Source organism: Amia ocellicauda, chromosome 8, assembly GCF_036373705.1.
Source record: "Amia ocellicauda isolate fAmiCal2 chromosome 8, fAmiCal2.hap1, whole genome shotgun sequence".
NCBI classification, from domain to species: Eukaryota; Metazoa; Chordata; class Actinopteri; order Amiiformes; family Amiidae; genus Amia; species Amia ocellicauda.
The window spans coordinates 31,817,515-31,836,446 of NC_089857.1; the positions used below are offsets into that span (position 1 = coordinate 31,817,515).

Below are 18,932 nucleotides of genomic sequence, written 5' to 3' on the forward strand. Positions count from 1 at the left end.
AGGACATAAGGATTCGATGGAAAACAGTGAAACTCCATAGAATGCAAGGAGAAGTCAACAAAAACATTGAAATTATAATATTATTTGTTTTAAATTAGATGTGTATGTATGAATGTATGAAATATACAAAATATTGGAAATATTGGATAACACGTTGTTGACACAGTGAACTTCCAGAATAGTCTTTTTCATCAGTTACCATTAGTGTTTACATTGTTAAATTAAAATTCTACAATTTAATGAGAATGCTATTTTTATGTTTTCTATTGTTTACATTAAATCAGTGAGTATATGGTAATAGAACAACCAGAGCTTGAAAGTGCTTTAATCAACAATCAGAAATTTTGTACATGATTTTTTGTTGGTTTTGTTTTTTTAGCTCCTTCACCTATCAGCTTTGTAAAGAAAGGAAAAACAGCAAAGAACAGCATCTCTGTGTCATGGCAGGAACCAGACCGCCCCAATGGCATCATTTTGGAATATGAGATCAAATATTTTGAAAAGGTAAGAGTAACTACATTGGTATTCAAACAGAGAGGCTTTGTTGTTATTCGTAATTAGTCTCCAATCGGAAGGGATCCATCATTCTAAATAACATGAGTTGAAACTGAGTTCGGGCCTGGTAGGGCTTTATCAGGGGGGTATTGAGTTTCACATATACTGCTATCCAGAATACTGCCATATTAATTTGGAATACCCTGTTTACATGGCATGGAATAGCTATTCAGAACACGTTCAGAATACAACTTATATTCTCCTTGCACATAAACATGTAAATGTAAATGTAGCACAGCATTAAGTCTGCAACAACCAAACCAATGATTGTATTAACTTATAAGAAAAGCTGAATTGATTGCACTGCCATGGATACCTATATTGATATGACACAGTGGAGTTATATAGAGAGTGACGTGCTTGGGAGGCCAAAAAGAAACAGTGAACTCTGGGAACAAATGCTGTATCCTTAAAATGCAGTCCAAACCAAAGAACGGTTTTGCTGTATTTGCTCCAAAATGTGAAAACACTTCCTTCAAATAATATGTTATGAAAGGAATACAGGTCTTGAAGGTGACAACATATAGCAGTACAGAAATCTCAAGAAAAAGACCCACAGAATGCTATTATATAGTATTTATCTTGACAAGTTGTATGTGACAGACAGGAGGGAGGGAGGAGGGGATAAAGGGCAGATAAACAACATAACACAAATAGGTAGATAAAAGCCAAGGTTTACTGCAGTTGGCAGGCTAATGTCTTCAAATAGCATGAAGGTAAAGCTGTATTGATTCTTATTTATGATTACATGTCACCTTTTAGCTCTGAACTGTAATCTTTTACAAACCAAAGGAATCAGGCTTTTAAGGAACATGCAGGTTGGAATAGAAGATAAGTACATAATGACATCATTTGTCTGAAGGACTTAACTTTTTTCTCGCATGTTGACTACGATTGTGTGAATAACAGAGGCAAACCCCCAACCACTGAAATAGCTTCAATGCCCTCTAACACAGTGTTGAGGGATAAGGAGTCTAGTGATTAGTCCCAGTTGTCTACTGATTGTATCTATGGGCCCACCTTTGGCTTTCTCTACTGCTGTTTTGGAAGAATCAGTCTGTTAGATAGATCCTTCTTTGAAGTGTTACATATCTCCTTGTATCCACTTTCTTTACTATTAGGATCAGGAGACAAGCTACACCATCATCAAGTCAAAGGAGACCGAGATCACGGCGGATGGTCTGAAGCCTGCCTCAGTGTATGTGTTTCAAATCCGAGCTCGGACCGCAGCCGGGTATGGAGATTTCAGTCGCAGGTTCGAGTTTGAAACCAGCCCCTATTGTAAGTATTCTCTGCGTTTGTTGACAATATTTCTTGGTTAAACAAATGCAAAACAAATTGATGTGTAGGATTCACATTGCACATTAAAAGATATGTGTTCAAATGTTACCTTTGAAGCTGTTGACTATAGCATAACAAAAGTCTGTTATGAGGTTTGTCAAACAGATGTATACTGATTCAGCTATACCCAAAGCTTCCTAATTGAAAGGACAGTTCTTCAGGGGATCTGTTATGAAATGAACACTGAAGTCATTACCAGCTCTCGGTGCACGTATACTCTCCATAATATTTCCATGAGCACAGCATTGAATATTGCAGTTGAACAATGGTTTGTGCTGAATTACTTTGTTTGGTAACTGCACTTTTCTCAGTTGTCTTAAGATTTATTTTTAATTATAATTCAATTGTTTCTTTTTCTGCATGTGGAGCATACCTTCATGTTTTTGAGCAATGAAACTGTAAAGGCTATACTTAATTATGAGTGAACAATTCTGTTGTAACAACTGGAGGTTAAAAAATGTTGTAATATATGTATAATCTTATAGAGATACAGTTATTTTATTGTATTTCTTGAAAAGTGAACCCCACTAGATTTTAAGGCACTTCTAACAAGACCCCAGTGAGCTGTTGAAAGTATGTTATGAGTAGGTGAATCTGGTTAGCTTCCAAGAATTTTCACATCTGCTAATAGAGTAATATTTCTTTATATGAGTTTTAAGACCATTACACATAATGCTCACTTAAGAGTAGATCGTGCTATTATTTAAGAGGAAATGAGTCCCTGGAGGCTAGATATAATCTTGGTTACTTTAACTTGTCATGTCCTTTTTTATATTGATACTATCCTAGCATAAGCAGTATTCCACATTTATTAGACAGTTTGTATAATAATTTACCAGTCCAAGAACAGCTGCTCTAGATAATAGGCATTGAATGGACAGTACACTGTAGAATTTCTTATTAATCTGTCACCCTCATTAATCTAAGACACTGTTTGTTATGGTTGGCAAGGATTTGTTTTTACATGTTTTGCTGATTCACAGTATTCTCTTTATATAGCTGTTACCTTGTTTTACATGAATTAAAATATGCCACATACTGATGATCTATACCCATATACATACTTTTGGTAATTCTAGACTTAAATATGTACAGTCCACTGGGGACAGTTGTAATATTAGGGGGGCGTCAATTTCTCTGCAGTGCTGGAGTAGGGGGGGCACAGGGGGGCCAAGCTTGCTGTCACGGGGGCACTGACCCCCCCCTCCCAGAACCAGCCCTGCCCCTTGGACTTATTCACATGTTGTTGTGTTACAACCTGAAATTTCGATGCATTTAAATGGGATTTTTTTCCCCCTTTTATAAAAAACAATAAGATTTGTTTCTAAATGAAAAACTTTCAGACCTTTCATTTTGTAACTAATGTAAAGGAAATGTCAGTGGGGAGCACTCTGTCACTATTCCCCTCACAGTGTTGTCCATTGTTTGTCCCCAGTAGTAGCTGCATCCAGTGACCAGAGCCAGGTTCCAATCATAGCTGTCTCCATCACAGTGGGGGTGATCCTGCTGGCTGTGGTTACAGGATTCCTCCTCAGTGGAAGGTAAAACATAATTTTAATCAAAGTTATATTTTATACTCTAACACTATCATTCTATATATATCATGACTCAATACGAAGGACTGAAATTTTGCCGTTAAGTATAACATGAATATCTGACAGAATAATACAGAACTTACATAACTAAAATGCCATGAGTTTGATGAAAAACTTTGTTTATGTCCAGTCAATAGTTTAACATCTTTTAACACCGTTACATTGTTTCTATCCCATATTCCATTTCCTATGCCATGGAAAGACCAGTTCTCTCCATTCCATTATTTCCTGGAAACGCTTGGTAGCCTGCTGACTCCCATATAGACAGAGACATTAGTAAAGGGTGTCAGGGCAATTTTAGCTTTAATTCAAGTTGAAGTTATTCGGAACACAAACCCGTATTACAGCGAGGTGATTATTTATAGTAAAGCTAATTAGGAGATTATTAATTGTATATTGATTTCTCTCTGTGTGCAGTCTGATCAAATCTTCCCTCACATAACTCATCCATAAAATAATTGAATTTGCAACATAAGGTGTAGTTACACCATTTGTATATTACCATACTTTCATGCATGGATATATTAATAAAATATATCTTTCACATGTATATATAAATGCATTACATTTTACATTTGATGTAACTGCAACCCGTCTGTGACACTATAGATTGTTATGCAGTGATAGATTGCCAACATTAGTTGGCGTTTCAGACGTTTCAGAATATATGAAAATTATATGTGTAGTATAGCTAGTATAAGCTGTATTTTGCTACAATGACCATTAATGAGGAAGGAGACAGGAAATGAAGCCAAGCAGTGGATATTTGAGTGAACCTTTGTCCTCTAGCATTTCTTGTTTTGAATAGAGGGACTGACGTGATCATCACAGCAATCTCGATGGTCATCTATACCTCTGACTCCTATCTGTTTCAGGTGCTTTTTCAGCAAAGCACTCAAATAGAAGTGAAAAACAGGAAACAAATCAATTCAATATGTCTCAATAAGACATTTCCTCATCAAATTAACCATAGCTGGTAGTTTCTAGTTCCAGAATAATAAGCGAGACCTGGGTGCTCGGAAATGGAAGCATGTCATTTCTTTATCTAAACATTAGAGACAGAGATATGTAAGCACTGTCATGTCTGGGCAGGAAATCAAGCCAGTAGCAATATCCTGTTTCACACGTGGTGTCCCATTCGCCATCATTGAGTTATGATCCTAAACCAGATAATGGCTCCTTTAAACCACTTGGAACTCAACTTCAGTGTTGGTTTTCACTTAAAAGCCTGTTAAAATTGCTTCTCATTTTCCAACTTCTTTCACTTACAATATACGTATTTGTCTACAGGCAACCATCTTGCATTTGTCAAGCATCAATTCCATGCTGATGTTTAATACGTTTATATATATTTCTGTGGAATTATCAGGAAACTCACATGCCATATTTGTCAGAAGGAATAAAAAAAAAAAAAACTTGTATTGGTACTATACACATATGTATCCAGGGATTGATTGGTTAGTAATGGTGATACTAATGCAAGCACTCCTTCCCAGAATTGTATAGGATTATGGGATAATATTTCAAAGAATACTACAAATTGCAAATATGTAAAGGGACTATAAACACAATAAGAGGGTTAGTTAATAATACAAATATTATTAATAATAATAAAACATAAAAGGAATGACCTAAAATAATTAGTGTTCTTTTTCACTTTCACAAGAAGAGCTTTGCACTGCACAAAAACATAGCAAATAAATCAAACTAAAATTATGATAATGCACAGTTATGTCTACTAGGAATGATTCTGCTACTTAATTTCCTCAGAATATAACTTCTAATTTTAAGTAAAGCAGGTGCAGTTCTGAGACAAATTGTCTTTCTGGTTCTTTTGAAAATGATATGCTCAGTGTTTCCTTTTCGTCCTTGAACTGTTGTACTTCATTTGACGCTGTCAAGTTCTAACAGAGACAGACGCGCATAGATAGAGAGAGAGAGAGAGAGAGGGAGAGAGAGAGCTCCTTCAGGAAGCTGGAAGAATTTCCAACTAACATCACAGCAACTGCACGAAAACTGCAGCAAACGTATAACCCTTACATTGTTTAAATGAAGGCCTGTCACTGCTCAAGGACAGAATGCCTGTGAAAGTTAATTTTAAATATGAGTAAGATTATAGTAAGTCCCAGTGACAACCCCATAAATGCCAGCCTGTGTTCATAATATCTGGAAGTATATTGCAGGTCAGACTTTATAAGTTTCATTTTTAATTAACATTGTAAATGTATACATTGCTGAAATCCTTTAAGCATTGAGAATTGCTTCCATCGGTCAATATGCACACACCAAACTAGTCATTTAGGACAATCAGGAAACAGTGTTGACAGTACAAGTTTATGTTTTACATATATACAGTACTGTACAAAAGTTTTAGGCAGATGTAACAAAATGCTGTAAAGTAATAATGCTTTCAAAAATAGACATGTTAATAGATTATATTTATCAATTAACTAAATGCAAAGTGAGCAAACAGAAGAAAAATCTAAATCAAATCCATATTTGGTGTGACCACCCTTTGCCTTCAAAACAGCAGCAGTTCTTCTAGGTACACTTGCACAAAGTCAGGGATTTTGTAGGCATATACACTCACCTAAAGAATTATTAGGAACACCTGTTCAATTTCTCATTAATGCAATTATCTAACCAACCAATCACATGGCAGTTGCTTCAATGCATTTAGGGGTGTGGTCCTGGTCAAGACAATCTCCTGAACTCCAAACTGAATGTCTGAATGGGAAAGAAAGGTGATTTAAGCAATTTTGAGCGTGGCATGGTTGTTGGTGCCAGACGGGCCGGTCTGAGTATTTCACAATCTGCTCAGTTACTGGGATTCTCACGCCCAACCATTTCTAGGGTTTACAAAGAATGGTGTGAAAAGGGAAAAACATCCAGTATGCGGCAGTCCTGTGGGCGAAAATGCCTTGTTGATGCTAGAGGTCAGAGGAGAATGGGCCGAGTGATTCAAGCTGATAGAAGAGCAACTTTGACTGAAATAACCACTCGTTACAACCGAGGTATGCAGCAAAGCATTTGTGAAGCCACAACACGTACAACCTTGAGGCGGATGGGCTACAACAGCAGAAGACCCCACCGGGTAACACTCATCTCCACTACAAATAGGAAAAAGAGGCTACAGTTTGCACAAGCTCACCAAAATTGGACAGTTGAAGACTGGAAAAATGTTGCCTGGTCTGATGAGTCAGAATTTGGCGTAAACAGAATGAGAACATGGATCCATCATGCCTTGTTACCACTGTGCAGGCTGGTGGTGGTGGTGTAATGGTGTGGGGGATGTTTTCTTGGCACACTTTAGGCCCTTAGTGCCAATTGGGCATCGTTTAAATGCCACGGCCTACCTGAGCATTGTTTCTGACCATGTCCATCCCTTTATGACCACCATGTACCCATCCTCTGATGGCTACTTCCAGCAGGATAATGCACCATGTCACAAAGGTCCAATCATTTCAAATTGGTTTCTTGAACATGACAATGAGTTCACTGTACTAAACTGGCCCCCACAGTCACCAGATCTCAACCCAATAGAGCATCTTTGGGATGTGGTGGAACGGGAGCTTCGTGCCCTGGATGTGCATCCCACAAATCTCCATCAACTGCAAGATGCTATCCTATCAATATGGGCCAACATTTCTAAAGAATGCTTTCAGCACCTTGTTGAATCAATGCCACGTAGAATTAAGGCAGTTCTGAAGGCGAAAGGGGGTCAAACACAGTATTAGTATGGTGTTCCTAATAATCCTTTAGGTGAGTGTATAGTGGGGGAGTTATATAAGGAACATTAAACACATACATATTGTCTGTTATTTCAGGTACTGCATGTGTTGGAGAAACAAACAAAACAAAAACAAAACATGCAGCAGGAATAAATGTTGTTATTCTAAATTTAAGACAGGTGAAATTTTAAAAATGTGTTATTTGATGTTGGTTATTTTTCAGATATTTCATTATTGATCTCTACGTTCCCTCTGTCTCACTCTCTAAGGGAATTGATATTCTTTGTTCATACCTGTAGTTCATCATGTGAAAGTAGCTTTAGAATGACTGCTGTTCGGCTCATGAATACTGACTATCACAAGTCTGCGTTGTGTACTTTTCTGTGCCAAAGAATACTGTCTCTCACAAGGTGTGCTGTTCGGGATGTAGCTCTAAGACATGCATTTGTCATTTATAAAGTCATTTAAAAGCTATGCTCCAGAAGAAAACAATATGCCACATTTGCAGCATTAAAATAAACAGGAAATCTGAGACAATTTATAACAGCATTGTATGTTTTATTAGGTGGCCATGGGATATTTAAAGGAATATCAGAATCACTAGTTGTACATAGTTGTCTAGTTATGCTCAAACATTACACTTCTCCAAGTCATGGGTTCCTAGCTGCTTAAGAGGAGCATCAGGGCAGACAAAACATGATTAGTCAGTCATGATTAGTCAGTTAGTGCAGAACTGGCCCATGCACTATTGGGGTATTTCCGATTTAATTGTTAATTTCAGGTATGAGCACAGCAGTTTAGTTAGACTATATTAAAGTCACATAGGGATACCTCTTTAAGAGCGAGCAGTTCTGACCATTCTGAAGTAGGCTAGATTTCTGTTGTCAGTGGGTCAGTGTCAGGGTAGATTCAGTATAAGAAGCCAAGGGCAGCAGAGCACTAGTGAAAATTGCTATCATGCCGAAGCTAACTGACTAATCAGACTCATTGATCTGAATGCTGAAGAGGGACTGAGAAGGAAACCTTAGTCGGCCAGTCTCTCTAGGGCTGTACAGATAAAGGCTTCCCTTTCTAAACCAGGTAAAATGGTTTTATGCTCCCAGTTTCAGTGTTTATTTCTGCTATCATGAGTCTCCTGTATGCTCCAATTTGTCCATATGCAGCCATGAATAACTGTTAGCAAATCCTTTGCAAGTATTGAATTGTGAATATATTTGTGTGTGTGTGCATGTCTATACAATTACAACACAAAAGTATACGTTTTGAAGAATTCATGTACAGTGAGGGAAAAAAGTATTTGATCCCCTGCTGATTTTGTACGTTTGCCCACTGACAAAGAAATGATCAGTCTATAATTTTAATGGTAGGTGTATTTTAAAAGTGAGAGACAGAATAACAAAACAAAAAATCCAGAAAAATGCATTTCAAGAAAGTTATAAATTGATTTGCATGTTAATGAGGGAAATAAGTATTTGATCCCCTATCAATCAGCAAGATTTCTGGCTCCCACGAGCTGAGATTAGGAGCACTCTCTTAAAGGGACTGCTCCTAATCTCAGCTCATTACCTGTATAAAAGACACCTGTCCACAGAAGCAATCAATCAATCAGATTCCAAACTCTCCACCATGGCCAAGACCAAAGAGCTGTCCAAGGTTGTCAGGGACAAGATTGTAGACCTACACAAGGCTGGAATGGGCTACAACACCATCGCCAAGCAGCTTGGTGAGAAGGTGACAACAGTTGGTGCGATTATTCGCAAATGGAAGAAACACAAAATAACTGTCAGTCTCCCTCGGTCTGGGGCTCCATGCAAGATCTCACCTCGTGGAGTTTCAATGATCACAAGAACGGTGAGGAATCAGCCCAGAACTACATGGGAGGATCTTGTTAATGATCTCAAGGCAGCTGGGACCATAGTCACCAAGAAAACAATTGGTAACACACTACGCCGTGAAGGACTGAAATCCTGCAGCGCCCGCAAGGTCCCCCTGCTCAAGAAAGCACATGTACAGGCCCATCTGAAGTTTGCCAATGAACATCTGAATGATTCAGAGGAGAACTGGGTGAAAGTGTTGTGGTCAGATGAGACCAAAATCGAGCTCTTTGGCATCAACTCAACTCTGTGTTTGGAGGAGGAGGAATGACCCCAAGAACACCATCCCCACCGTCAAACATGGAGGTGGAAACATTATGCTTTGGGGTGTTTTTCTGCTAAGGGGACAGGACAACTGCACTGCATCAAAGGGACGATGGACGGGGCCATGTACCATCAAATCTTGGGTGAGAACCTCCTTCCCTCAGCCAGGGCATTGAAAATGGGTCGTGGATGGGTATTCCAGCATGACAATGACCCAAAACACACAGCCAAGGCAACAAAGGAGTGGCTCAAGAAGAAGCACATTAAGGTCCTGGAGTGGCCTAGCCAGTCTCCAGACCTTAATCCCATAGAAAATCTGTGGAGGGAGCTGAAGGTTCAAGTTACCAAACGTCAGCCTCGAAACCTTAATGACTTGGAGAGGATCTGCAAAGAGGAGTGGGACAAATTATATTGCTTTCGGTTGTGCTTCAGCGATTTTTTACATTTCTATTAATATAATTGTCTGTTTATACATAATCACTTTACCTTATATGCTCATAGTTTTCATTGTAGGAAATACTGTATAATTGCTATTGTAAGAGCTAAGAACTTAATTCTTGTTTAGATCAATTTACAGTGTCACCTAATAATCTTAACTATAGTAATTATGTAGTTCTGAAGGTAATGGAACTTAAAAGTAGTCAGATAAGGTTAATTCATGTTTCAATTTACACTAGTTTGTCCCTTTGCAGTGAGTATTACTGTTAAATGCTACAAAGCTGTTACAGTGCTTCATGTTTTCCATCAGAAATTTTTTACAGAAAAAAAATCTAACATGTAAACTACATTTTGTTTGTAAATATACTACAATATCTATTTCTCTATATGTACAATGCATCTTTGCTAAAAGTATCAATATAGGTGATCAAATTTGTATCACTGCTTGTAGCAACAGGATGTTAAAAATTTTGTTTATATGTTTTAGCTGGTATTAACAGGATAACAACCTGTAAAGGACAGAGGACTTAAAATACAGCAATATTTCAATCCCATTTTGTGACCATAGGTCTGGCAAGCCTTTACTGTTAATCTTTGCCTTCAAGTCAAAACGTGTGTTTCTTTGTGCTGAAAGAGACAGATAAACCCATTACCTGCCTGTCTCCCATCTTTGTTTGGAATGAAGACTTTATCTGTTGGGCAAATTAAATCAGCTGAGCTGCAGCAAAATCTTGTAGGAGAGCTCATTGTCAGTCTGTGCTGGCTGTGATTTTCAAAGGGGATTATTGACAAATATCTTAAGTGAAAGTGAGGCTCTGTGTTTGTCTTTCAGACGGTGTGGCTATAGCAAGGCCAAGCAGGATCCCGAAGAAGAGAAGATGCATTTTCACAATGGGCATAGTAAGTCAACTGAAAAACAATGGCAGAGGTTCATATGAAGTGCATTGCCAAAAATAAGCTCAAAGCATTCAAGCCTTCTAATGATTATTTGTGGCCTGAATTTATTTGCATTTCCATTTTGAATCTATAGTGGAAATACACATTTCTGTGGCATTAAGTTGTGTCCTATGCAACTGTCACTTTGTTTAAAGCATGTTTTAACTTTTATTCGCACTATCGAATATGTGTATCACTAAGGGTGAAAAAGAAAAGCTTTTTACAAGTTAATTAAAAATTACATTAATAAAATATGATAATAATAATAATAATAATGGTCAACATATCAATATGCCTACAATGTTGCTGACAATATGCAACATTAGCCTGAAACCTGCTAATATAATTGAAGAACAAATTCAAATTAGAGATTAACGCTTTACAAAAAATGTTTTCTTTAATTTGATGTGAGTAATAAAGCATTTTAAGACTGATCTTTTATAATATCCAGTGCAGTGAAATTGACTTGGTTACTGAAGTGGTTAGCCAGTCTTTCCGTTTATCTAGGTTAATAAAGCTTTTACCTGCAATATTCTCTGAAATTAGGTACAATATCAATAGTTTTCCAGCAAGAAAATGCACTCAAAATAAGAGTATTGATCTGTTTACATTCACCCAGGCGGCACAATTAAACCAAATGTCATGCACACAACAGCAACATTATTGATCATCCCAGAAACAGAACCAACATCTAAATGTATATATATATATATATTTTTTTTTATTATTATGATGTTTAATTCAAACTAAATACAAACAACACTACTGAGGGTGTTACTGTTGCAACTGTAATAGTAGATGCTAATTTTCACATACATGTACTACATACTACTAACACTACATACAAAATTACACAACAAAATTATTTTAGTTTAAAAGGAAAATGGAAATATTTATACTACCTGCTATTCATGAACTAATAATACAAATAAACTCTTCAGAATAGACACATAACTCCCCATGGTGTTTCATTGTGGTGTAGTGAAATGTTGAGTATTGGAAAATTGTAAAAGATTCAAAACTTTGTTTTATTTTCTGTGTACAGTAAAACTGCCTGGCATACGGACATACATTGACCCTCATACCTATGAAGATCCAAACCAAGCTGTTCACGAGTTTGCAAAGGAGATAGATGCGTCTTGCATTACAATTGAAAGAGTAATAGGAGCAGGTAAGCCAGCAGAAATGTGCCCTTCAATTTACAGTATGTTAAGTTGAGTTTGTGGGAGTTATTTAACAGGCAGTGTTTGTTTTACTAGGTGAATTTGGAGAAGTCTGTAGTGGACGTCTGAAGCTCCCAGGAAAAAGAGAGATTCCAGTGGCTATCAAGACGCTCAAAGCTGGTTATACTGAAAAACAGAGGCGAGATTTTCTAGGGGAAGCCAGCATCATGGGACAATTTGATCATCCCAATATCATTCATTTGGAAGGGGTGGTGACCAAAAGTAAGTAATTAGTACATCAGTTATAGAAAACCATGCTTATTTTTGTATTATTGTAGGCATTCATATCTGTGTGTTTAGTGCATGCCCAACCATGACCAGGTTGTACATTTTTTAATAGCAGTACAAAAGGGCATGACTGGGTAAAGGTGCATTAAGAAAAAAGACAAATAGTAGAGAGCCATTGAAATGCTATAGAATGGAAATACCCAATAATAGGCAGTCACCCGACTGAATGACGTATAATCATGCATTAGCTGTACATGGTCACAGTTGCAATTCCATGTTCATACTAATGGCCATGCTGTGGTGTGCCATTAGACAAGAATGTCTCATGGGCTTCCTGCAATAGTTGCTCATGATCTCCAGACTCCTGAGTCATGTCATTGTGATCTCCTACTAACATCATCAAGAATCTCGTCATAGGCATTGCCCCCTGTCATGGTAGCACATTAATTTCCCAAAAAAACAGTTTGGGCTCACCGTGCTTGGTGAAATAATAACTGCTCCATAGGATAAATTGCAAATTAAACCTGCCCGTAGACTGTTACAATTGACGATGGAGGGTTAAACAAAAAATAAATGATTGATTGTTGCTTTTTATGTTAATAAATTATGAAGAAACCCACTATTACATTTTCCAATATGTTGACTACACATTGTATTCCAGTATAATTTTATAAAAAGCATGGTTGCGCTACTTCAAATGTCCTTCTATATATTAGAAAGACAGACTGAATTGTTTTATAGTTTCTATTACTTTGATTTGTTTAATTTGAAACACTAATTAAATAAATCAGATATCCATCCTCAGACAGTGTAATGCTAGAATGTTACTTAGATTGCATTTTCACTGTACAAATAACCAACGTTGATTTATAATACAATTACATAGTCCTTTATGGCATTAACATGGAAATATAAAGGACAAATCTTAGGAGATTTCTCTGTTAATTAATCTCATACCACAGAGGCAAGCTGGTGGAAAATGAGGTATGAAAACAGAGTGTGAGACTTCCGTAACTGAAGATCTGCATTAAAATTTCTTCAGGCATGGGCCGATAATTGAGCTCTAAGGATGTGAAGCGGATGCACTTGTATAAATGTATTAATAGGTATAGAATAAGAAGGGAATTACCTTGAATAAGTGAGAAATATTACCAGACAACTGGTTTGCATTGTTAATGTTAAAAAAATCCACTTTGAGAGTATAGTAACATTGTGTAATTATATTTTCTTTAACTTCTTTTGGAAAGTATATTAAAAGATAATTTTCTAACTATGCAACACACTGAGTTATTTAGTAGAGGAAATTTTCAAAACATTTATACATAGGTGAACCTCAATTACATCTTAATGACATAACTTGCAAAAGCACTGGCCACAAGTATGTCTTCTGAAATCTATTACTGTAACTTCATACTGCATCAATGCTATTTACTGTAAGTACCTTACTGACTCATGCCCCTCAATTTGAATGTTTATCACCTAATTAATTCAGTAATGCATTTGCTAATACATATCCAAATATATTCAGAATATTCTATTTATATCAACTTATTCGTGTTTGCTAGAAGCACTGACATTAGGTTTACTTTATAAATGGTCTGCATATGTGACATGCCAGTTTGGAGCATTTTAGGCGTAATTTGTATATACTCTTACTGAGGAAATATGGTTAGATTTTGTAATATATACATTTTAAAAAAACTAATATAATATGAGAATATTTCATTTTGTGTATTCATTATTTCCCCCCGCAGGTAAACCTGTGATGATAGTAACTGAATACATGGAAAATGGATCCCTTGATACATTTTTAAAGGTACATGCAAACAATATTAAATAATAGAGGATATTGAAATGATGTGCCTGTGTTGTCTAAATGTTTTTTATTTAGTTTAGTGATGTTTTTGTGAATGTGTTTTTGGCGTCCTTCTGCAGAAGAATGATGGCCAGTTTACAGTGATTCAGTTGGTGGGAATGCTGAGAGGGATTGCTTCAGGGATGAGGTATCTATCAGACATGGGCTATGTGCACAGGGACCTCGCTGCCCGCAACATACTGGTCAACAGCAACCTCGTGTGTAAAGTCTCAGACTTTGGCTTGTCACGTGTGTTAGAGGATGATCCCGAAGCAGCCTACACTACAAGGGTAAGTCTACAGTGTCTGTAGTTGACCTCAGGATGAACTTTGTTTTACCCCTCAGTCCAGCCCACCATAGCCTCCTGTACTGTACCTTCCCTGAGAGGTGAATTGATCTTAGTTTTATAATCTACACACATTTAATTGAATGGCTTTTATTTCCATGTTAAGTTGTTTTGGTTTGGAACTATATTATGCCTCATTATAGGTTATCACAAATGCCTCATCTCTATTTCTCCCTTTCATTTATGGAGAGTCTTTCCTGCCTGCACTCTGTTTGCAGGCTTGTTTTATATAACTCACATCCGAGGAAGCATGATAATAATGCAGACTGGCACTTCAAGAACATACAGCATTGCATTTATTGATAGCAGTACAGTTCCACATTGAATGGCAGGAAATCACTACATTTGCATGTTGCTTTCAAACTGTATATTAGCTATCTCTTGCAAAGCAGGAAAAAAAATAGATCTGAGATTACAGTTTAAAAAAAAGTTGAATCACTATAGGAAATTAATTAGCATACAGAATAATTATACTGCTGACACGTGTAGTAGTTTTGATTAACTTAGTACTTATGTTCTGCCACATACACATTTTTTTTTTTACAAAGGGATGCTGAGATTGAGAGCACAGTGCTCATGCTATCTGCCAGCCATGGCTTCCAAACCTGCAAATTAAGATGTGGATCCTGGAGGCATTGTAGAGCTCAGTCAGCTTTTGAAAGGCAAACCTTGAGGACATCCAATTAGCTGTATGCCTTCTAGTACTTGCAGCCTTCTCCTCCTTGTGATAAGATGCCTCCTGTCACTTGCATTTATTAAAAAATTCTACATCTCTTTCACTTGTATGTGAATAAGAGTTGGGGGGTGGGGGTGATTGGAAAATACTCTACCATCGACATATTTTGGATTGTTTTCTCTTTTGTGTTATTATTGAAAAGGGAGGTAAGATTCCTATCAGATGGACAGCTCCAGAGGCCATTGCATTTCGCAAGTTTACCTCTGCCAGTGATGTGTGGAGCTATGGGATTGTCATGTGGGAGGTCATGTCCTATGGGGAGAGACCTTACTGGGAAATGAGTAACCAAGATGTGAGTATTTTTACAGCTGAATAATTTGTTTTCTTTAAGCAGTTTGTTGTGTAAGTATGTATATTTTTCAGTTCATATATTTATTCCAAATTATTTTGGGGTCAGCCGTCACTGCCTTAACTCCACAGTTCCTTAAAGTTTTATAGTGACACTCCACACTTCACCACATTGCCTGTGCACCATCATTTTATTTATTCAGCTATTAACCGTATCCTGATTTTTTAATGTTCATAAGTCTTAATGGCTTTTAAAATAGCTACAACATGAAAATGTATGTTCATATGACATTACAGTCTTTAACATGTAAAAACACCAAACAACTGTATGTATAGATATTCCAACTGACTTCAAAAAAGGCCCAGATAATGTGAAGTATGCGAGAAGTAGGTTATTTTGCATAAACACTTACCTGAATATGTTATCTTGAAGTGTCCCTTCCCCAATTGTTGCCATAAAACAGCAAGATGATTAATTGCAGATGTGATAGATAAACAAATCTTTTATGAGTGCATGTTTTATTATGTCATTGTGGGTTTGTTTTGTAATGTAACTACTTTGTGTTTTTGTGGCCTGTTTATATAATTGATGGCAATCCTTTCCTTGGGAGTATTAATTGAAAAACAGTCATATCCCTGAAAGAAAGGCAGAGAACAAAAAGTTTCAAACGAGATTCTATTTAGCGCCTCAGAGGACTTAAACAATTATGTGCAGACCTCCTGATAGAAATAGAGTAGGTAATATCACAGTACCCACACATATGTAATTATAAATATAACTTTAGTTATGAAATAGATACACTTATACAATATATACAATTTACATAATTATTCTGATTAACTTCCGTTCATGCCAATACTCAGAGTATATCAGATTGATCAGATTTTGGTCCAAATTTTGTATTATTTCTTCTAAAACATATTATTGCAATCACAGCTGTTGTGTTAATTAATCCCATAGGAATGTCATCTTACATTTAAATGCATTGTTTTAAAATAAAAGTATGTTTCTTCCCTCATTTTGGTATATTTAATGTTTTTCATATAAAAAGTCTGACATGAATGCCCACCAAAGACACTCACAAACCATGTTGAATAATACTAAGCTACTAAATGTTTAAAGATGTTTGTTTTGTTTTTTAAGCACTTTAAGCTTTAATCTACCACTATAATCCATTGCTCGCAAATTAATTATCATTGAACCATCTACTTTTGTGTGTTTGTTTGTTTTAATGGGCTATTGGAGTTTGTACTCATGTGTGCCACTGAATGTTTAAATTAGAGCAGTAATAAAAAAGATTAACAGAATGCGGGGGTGAGCAGCAGTAGTTATATTTTTGCCATATTGACTTTATTGAACATGCCCAGTGGGGACTTTTGAGACTTCCATGAGAGGCACACAGAATAGAGGAGTAGGTCACCTTTTTCACTGCTGAACAAGAACCCCCTGCTGGGTCCGTCACTGGTTCTTTGCACGTGACTGGAAAGACGTACATGTGTGTTATTTTTTGAAACTATAATTTAGTCTTGGAAAATGTCCAGAACCACAGAGTTGGGTTGTGTGTGTTGAACCGTAGCACAGCTCTAAATGTTACAAAGAAGCATGCTGTCCCCTCACAATTTTAAATTATGCCTAGGATCAGAAATGGGTTCATCCAAAGTCACCTTGTGTTTTATTTTTGCAGAGCTTTTTTCCAATTTTAAATGTTGTTATTCTTTGTTAACTTATAGAGGTGTTAACCCCAGCATAATCTAAAAGTGAGTTGAAATTTTGTTTTTAATAAGTCTGAGATTCCATACAATATAAAGCAGTATAATAAGATTGTAAAAACCCTAAAATACATATAATATATGGTGCTTAAATAATTCAGGCACCTCAACATGAAATGGAAAGTTGTATGCCACATTATATATATATAAATAATATGTATACTTGTGTATACTGTAAGTCACCCTGGATAAGGGTATCTGCCAATAAATAATAACAAAACAATCATGATAATCATAATAATATATATAGGAAATGCACTGAGCAACACAGAGATATCCACCAGATGTGTGTAATATCCAAGACTCTAGAGATGCAATTTATATAGACTACAGACTAATTTATTTAAAAAGTAATATGTCTAATCCTTGGACCAAATCAGAATTCAACCCACCCAACAATTGTGGCTGATGGTAGGTTTGTGTGGAATGTTGGTATTATGCTCTCTGATTGGTTGATTTATTTATTTATTTTTGTTTTGAGGTCAGCTGTATGGCTTTTTCAACAAAATATCTGGATAAACCTGGAGCAGAATAATTTCATCATGTTGTGAACAGTGTTTTTTTAGGAACAGAATGAAAGGCACTATTGTCAGATGCATTTAGATTTTTTTTAATGGATTTTGTGTTTATGAGCTGTTGCTTGACTGTGGTGAGAATCGTTGATTGCTAAAGTATACTGGTTCTTTGTGTGGTATATTTGTTGTGGTACAATAAATCATTTGCACTTGCTGTAAGCTTTTTTGGATAAGGTTCTGACCTAATTCACTGTGACAACCCTAAACCTAACCCTAACCCTAACCCTAAAACCCTAAAACCCTAACCCCAACAAGCTAACTTGCGAACTAGACACAGTATGTAGACACACCCAAATGGTAAGCATATGCTTTAGACAAACCGTGCACTCTGTCATTGAAAAAAGTGTTTTTCTGCATATAGGAAGTTCTTTGTATGCAGAACAGGGCTGGCAAGAAGATCTTTGTGGGAAACAGTGTGAGGGAGCATATTTTAATAATTTTTAATTTGTCCCTAAAGGAGGTGCAATTTCAAGTCATGTTTACATCAGATAGGCTGACCTTTTTTATCTGTGCACATGACGGCTTTATCCTAGTTTGAGATCATTAATTCTGCTGCATCATTAATCCTTTCCTGTACACTTGGGGATGAAGTTATTTGATGTTTTATTTAACACTTTCATAAGGATTTCACAGATCTCTTTGGTGTGTGAGTCGCTCGGGCTTTCTTCCTAGACTTGCCGTCAGGGTTCATTCCTATGTTGCTCTCGTCTTTGGGTGTGCGTTTGTGTGTGCATCTGTGATGGGCTCCTAATCCCACTTAATCATTAGAGTCTGCCCTGAGCGGTTTTCTGCAGTTCAAATGTTGAAGAGTTTCTAGCCAAAGAAGCCTTGTAATTTTCTTGCATACTTTGTAATAATAGACATTTCAAACAGTCTAATTTGAGGGTTTTCAAAAAGTGATTAAGGAATTAACAAATAAACAAGATCAACTCATATATTTAATGTCAACTCACATAACTTAACATAGTTATTATCAAAATGAAGGAAGCAAAAATGCTACTACGTTTAACAGAATAGACAAACTGTTATGTGCATACATAAGTGTTTTTTCTAAACTATTTGAAGTTTTCTTGTGTGAGCAATCCCTTATGTTTTCTATGGAGGTTTTCATATAGAATAACAGATCTTTGTCAACAACAGTCAACATGTCAACATGTTCACCCAATAAGTATCTTAA

At 36.5% G+C, this 18,932-nt stretch overlaps 1 protein-coding gene across 1 annotated transcript in view; it reads left to right on the plus strand.

The window, feature by feature from the left end:
• epha5 (EPH receptor A5) overlaps positions 1 to 18,932 on the plus strand; it is a 117,984-nt gene that overhangs the window by 93,207 nt on the left and 5,845 nt on the right. The window contains exons 6-14 of the mRNA XM_066711051.1: positions 380 to 504; positions 1,677 to 1,836; positions 3,335 to 3,437; positions 10,631 to 10,698; positions 11,780 to 11,905; positions 11,994 to 12,179; positions 13,940 to 14,001; positions 14,121 to 14,330; positions 15,265 to 15,414. Coding sequence (XP_066567148.1) covers positions 380 to 504; positions 1,677 to 1,836; positions 3,335 to 3,437; positions 10,631 to 10,698; positions 11,780 to 11,905; positions 11,994 to 12,179; positions 13,940 to 14,001; positions 14,121 to 14,330; positions 15,265 to 15,414 — 1,190 coding nt within the window. The remainder of the gene's footprint in view (positions 1 to 379; positions 505 to 1,676; positions 1,837 to 3,334; positions 3,438 to 10,630; positions 10,699 to 11,779; positions 11,906 to 11,993; positions 12,180 to 13,939; positions 14,002 to 14,120; positions 14,331 to 15,264; positions 15,415 to 18,932) is intronic.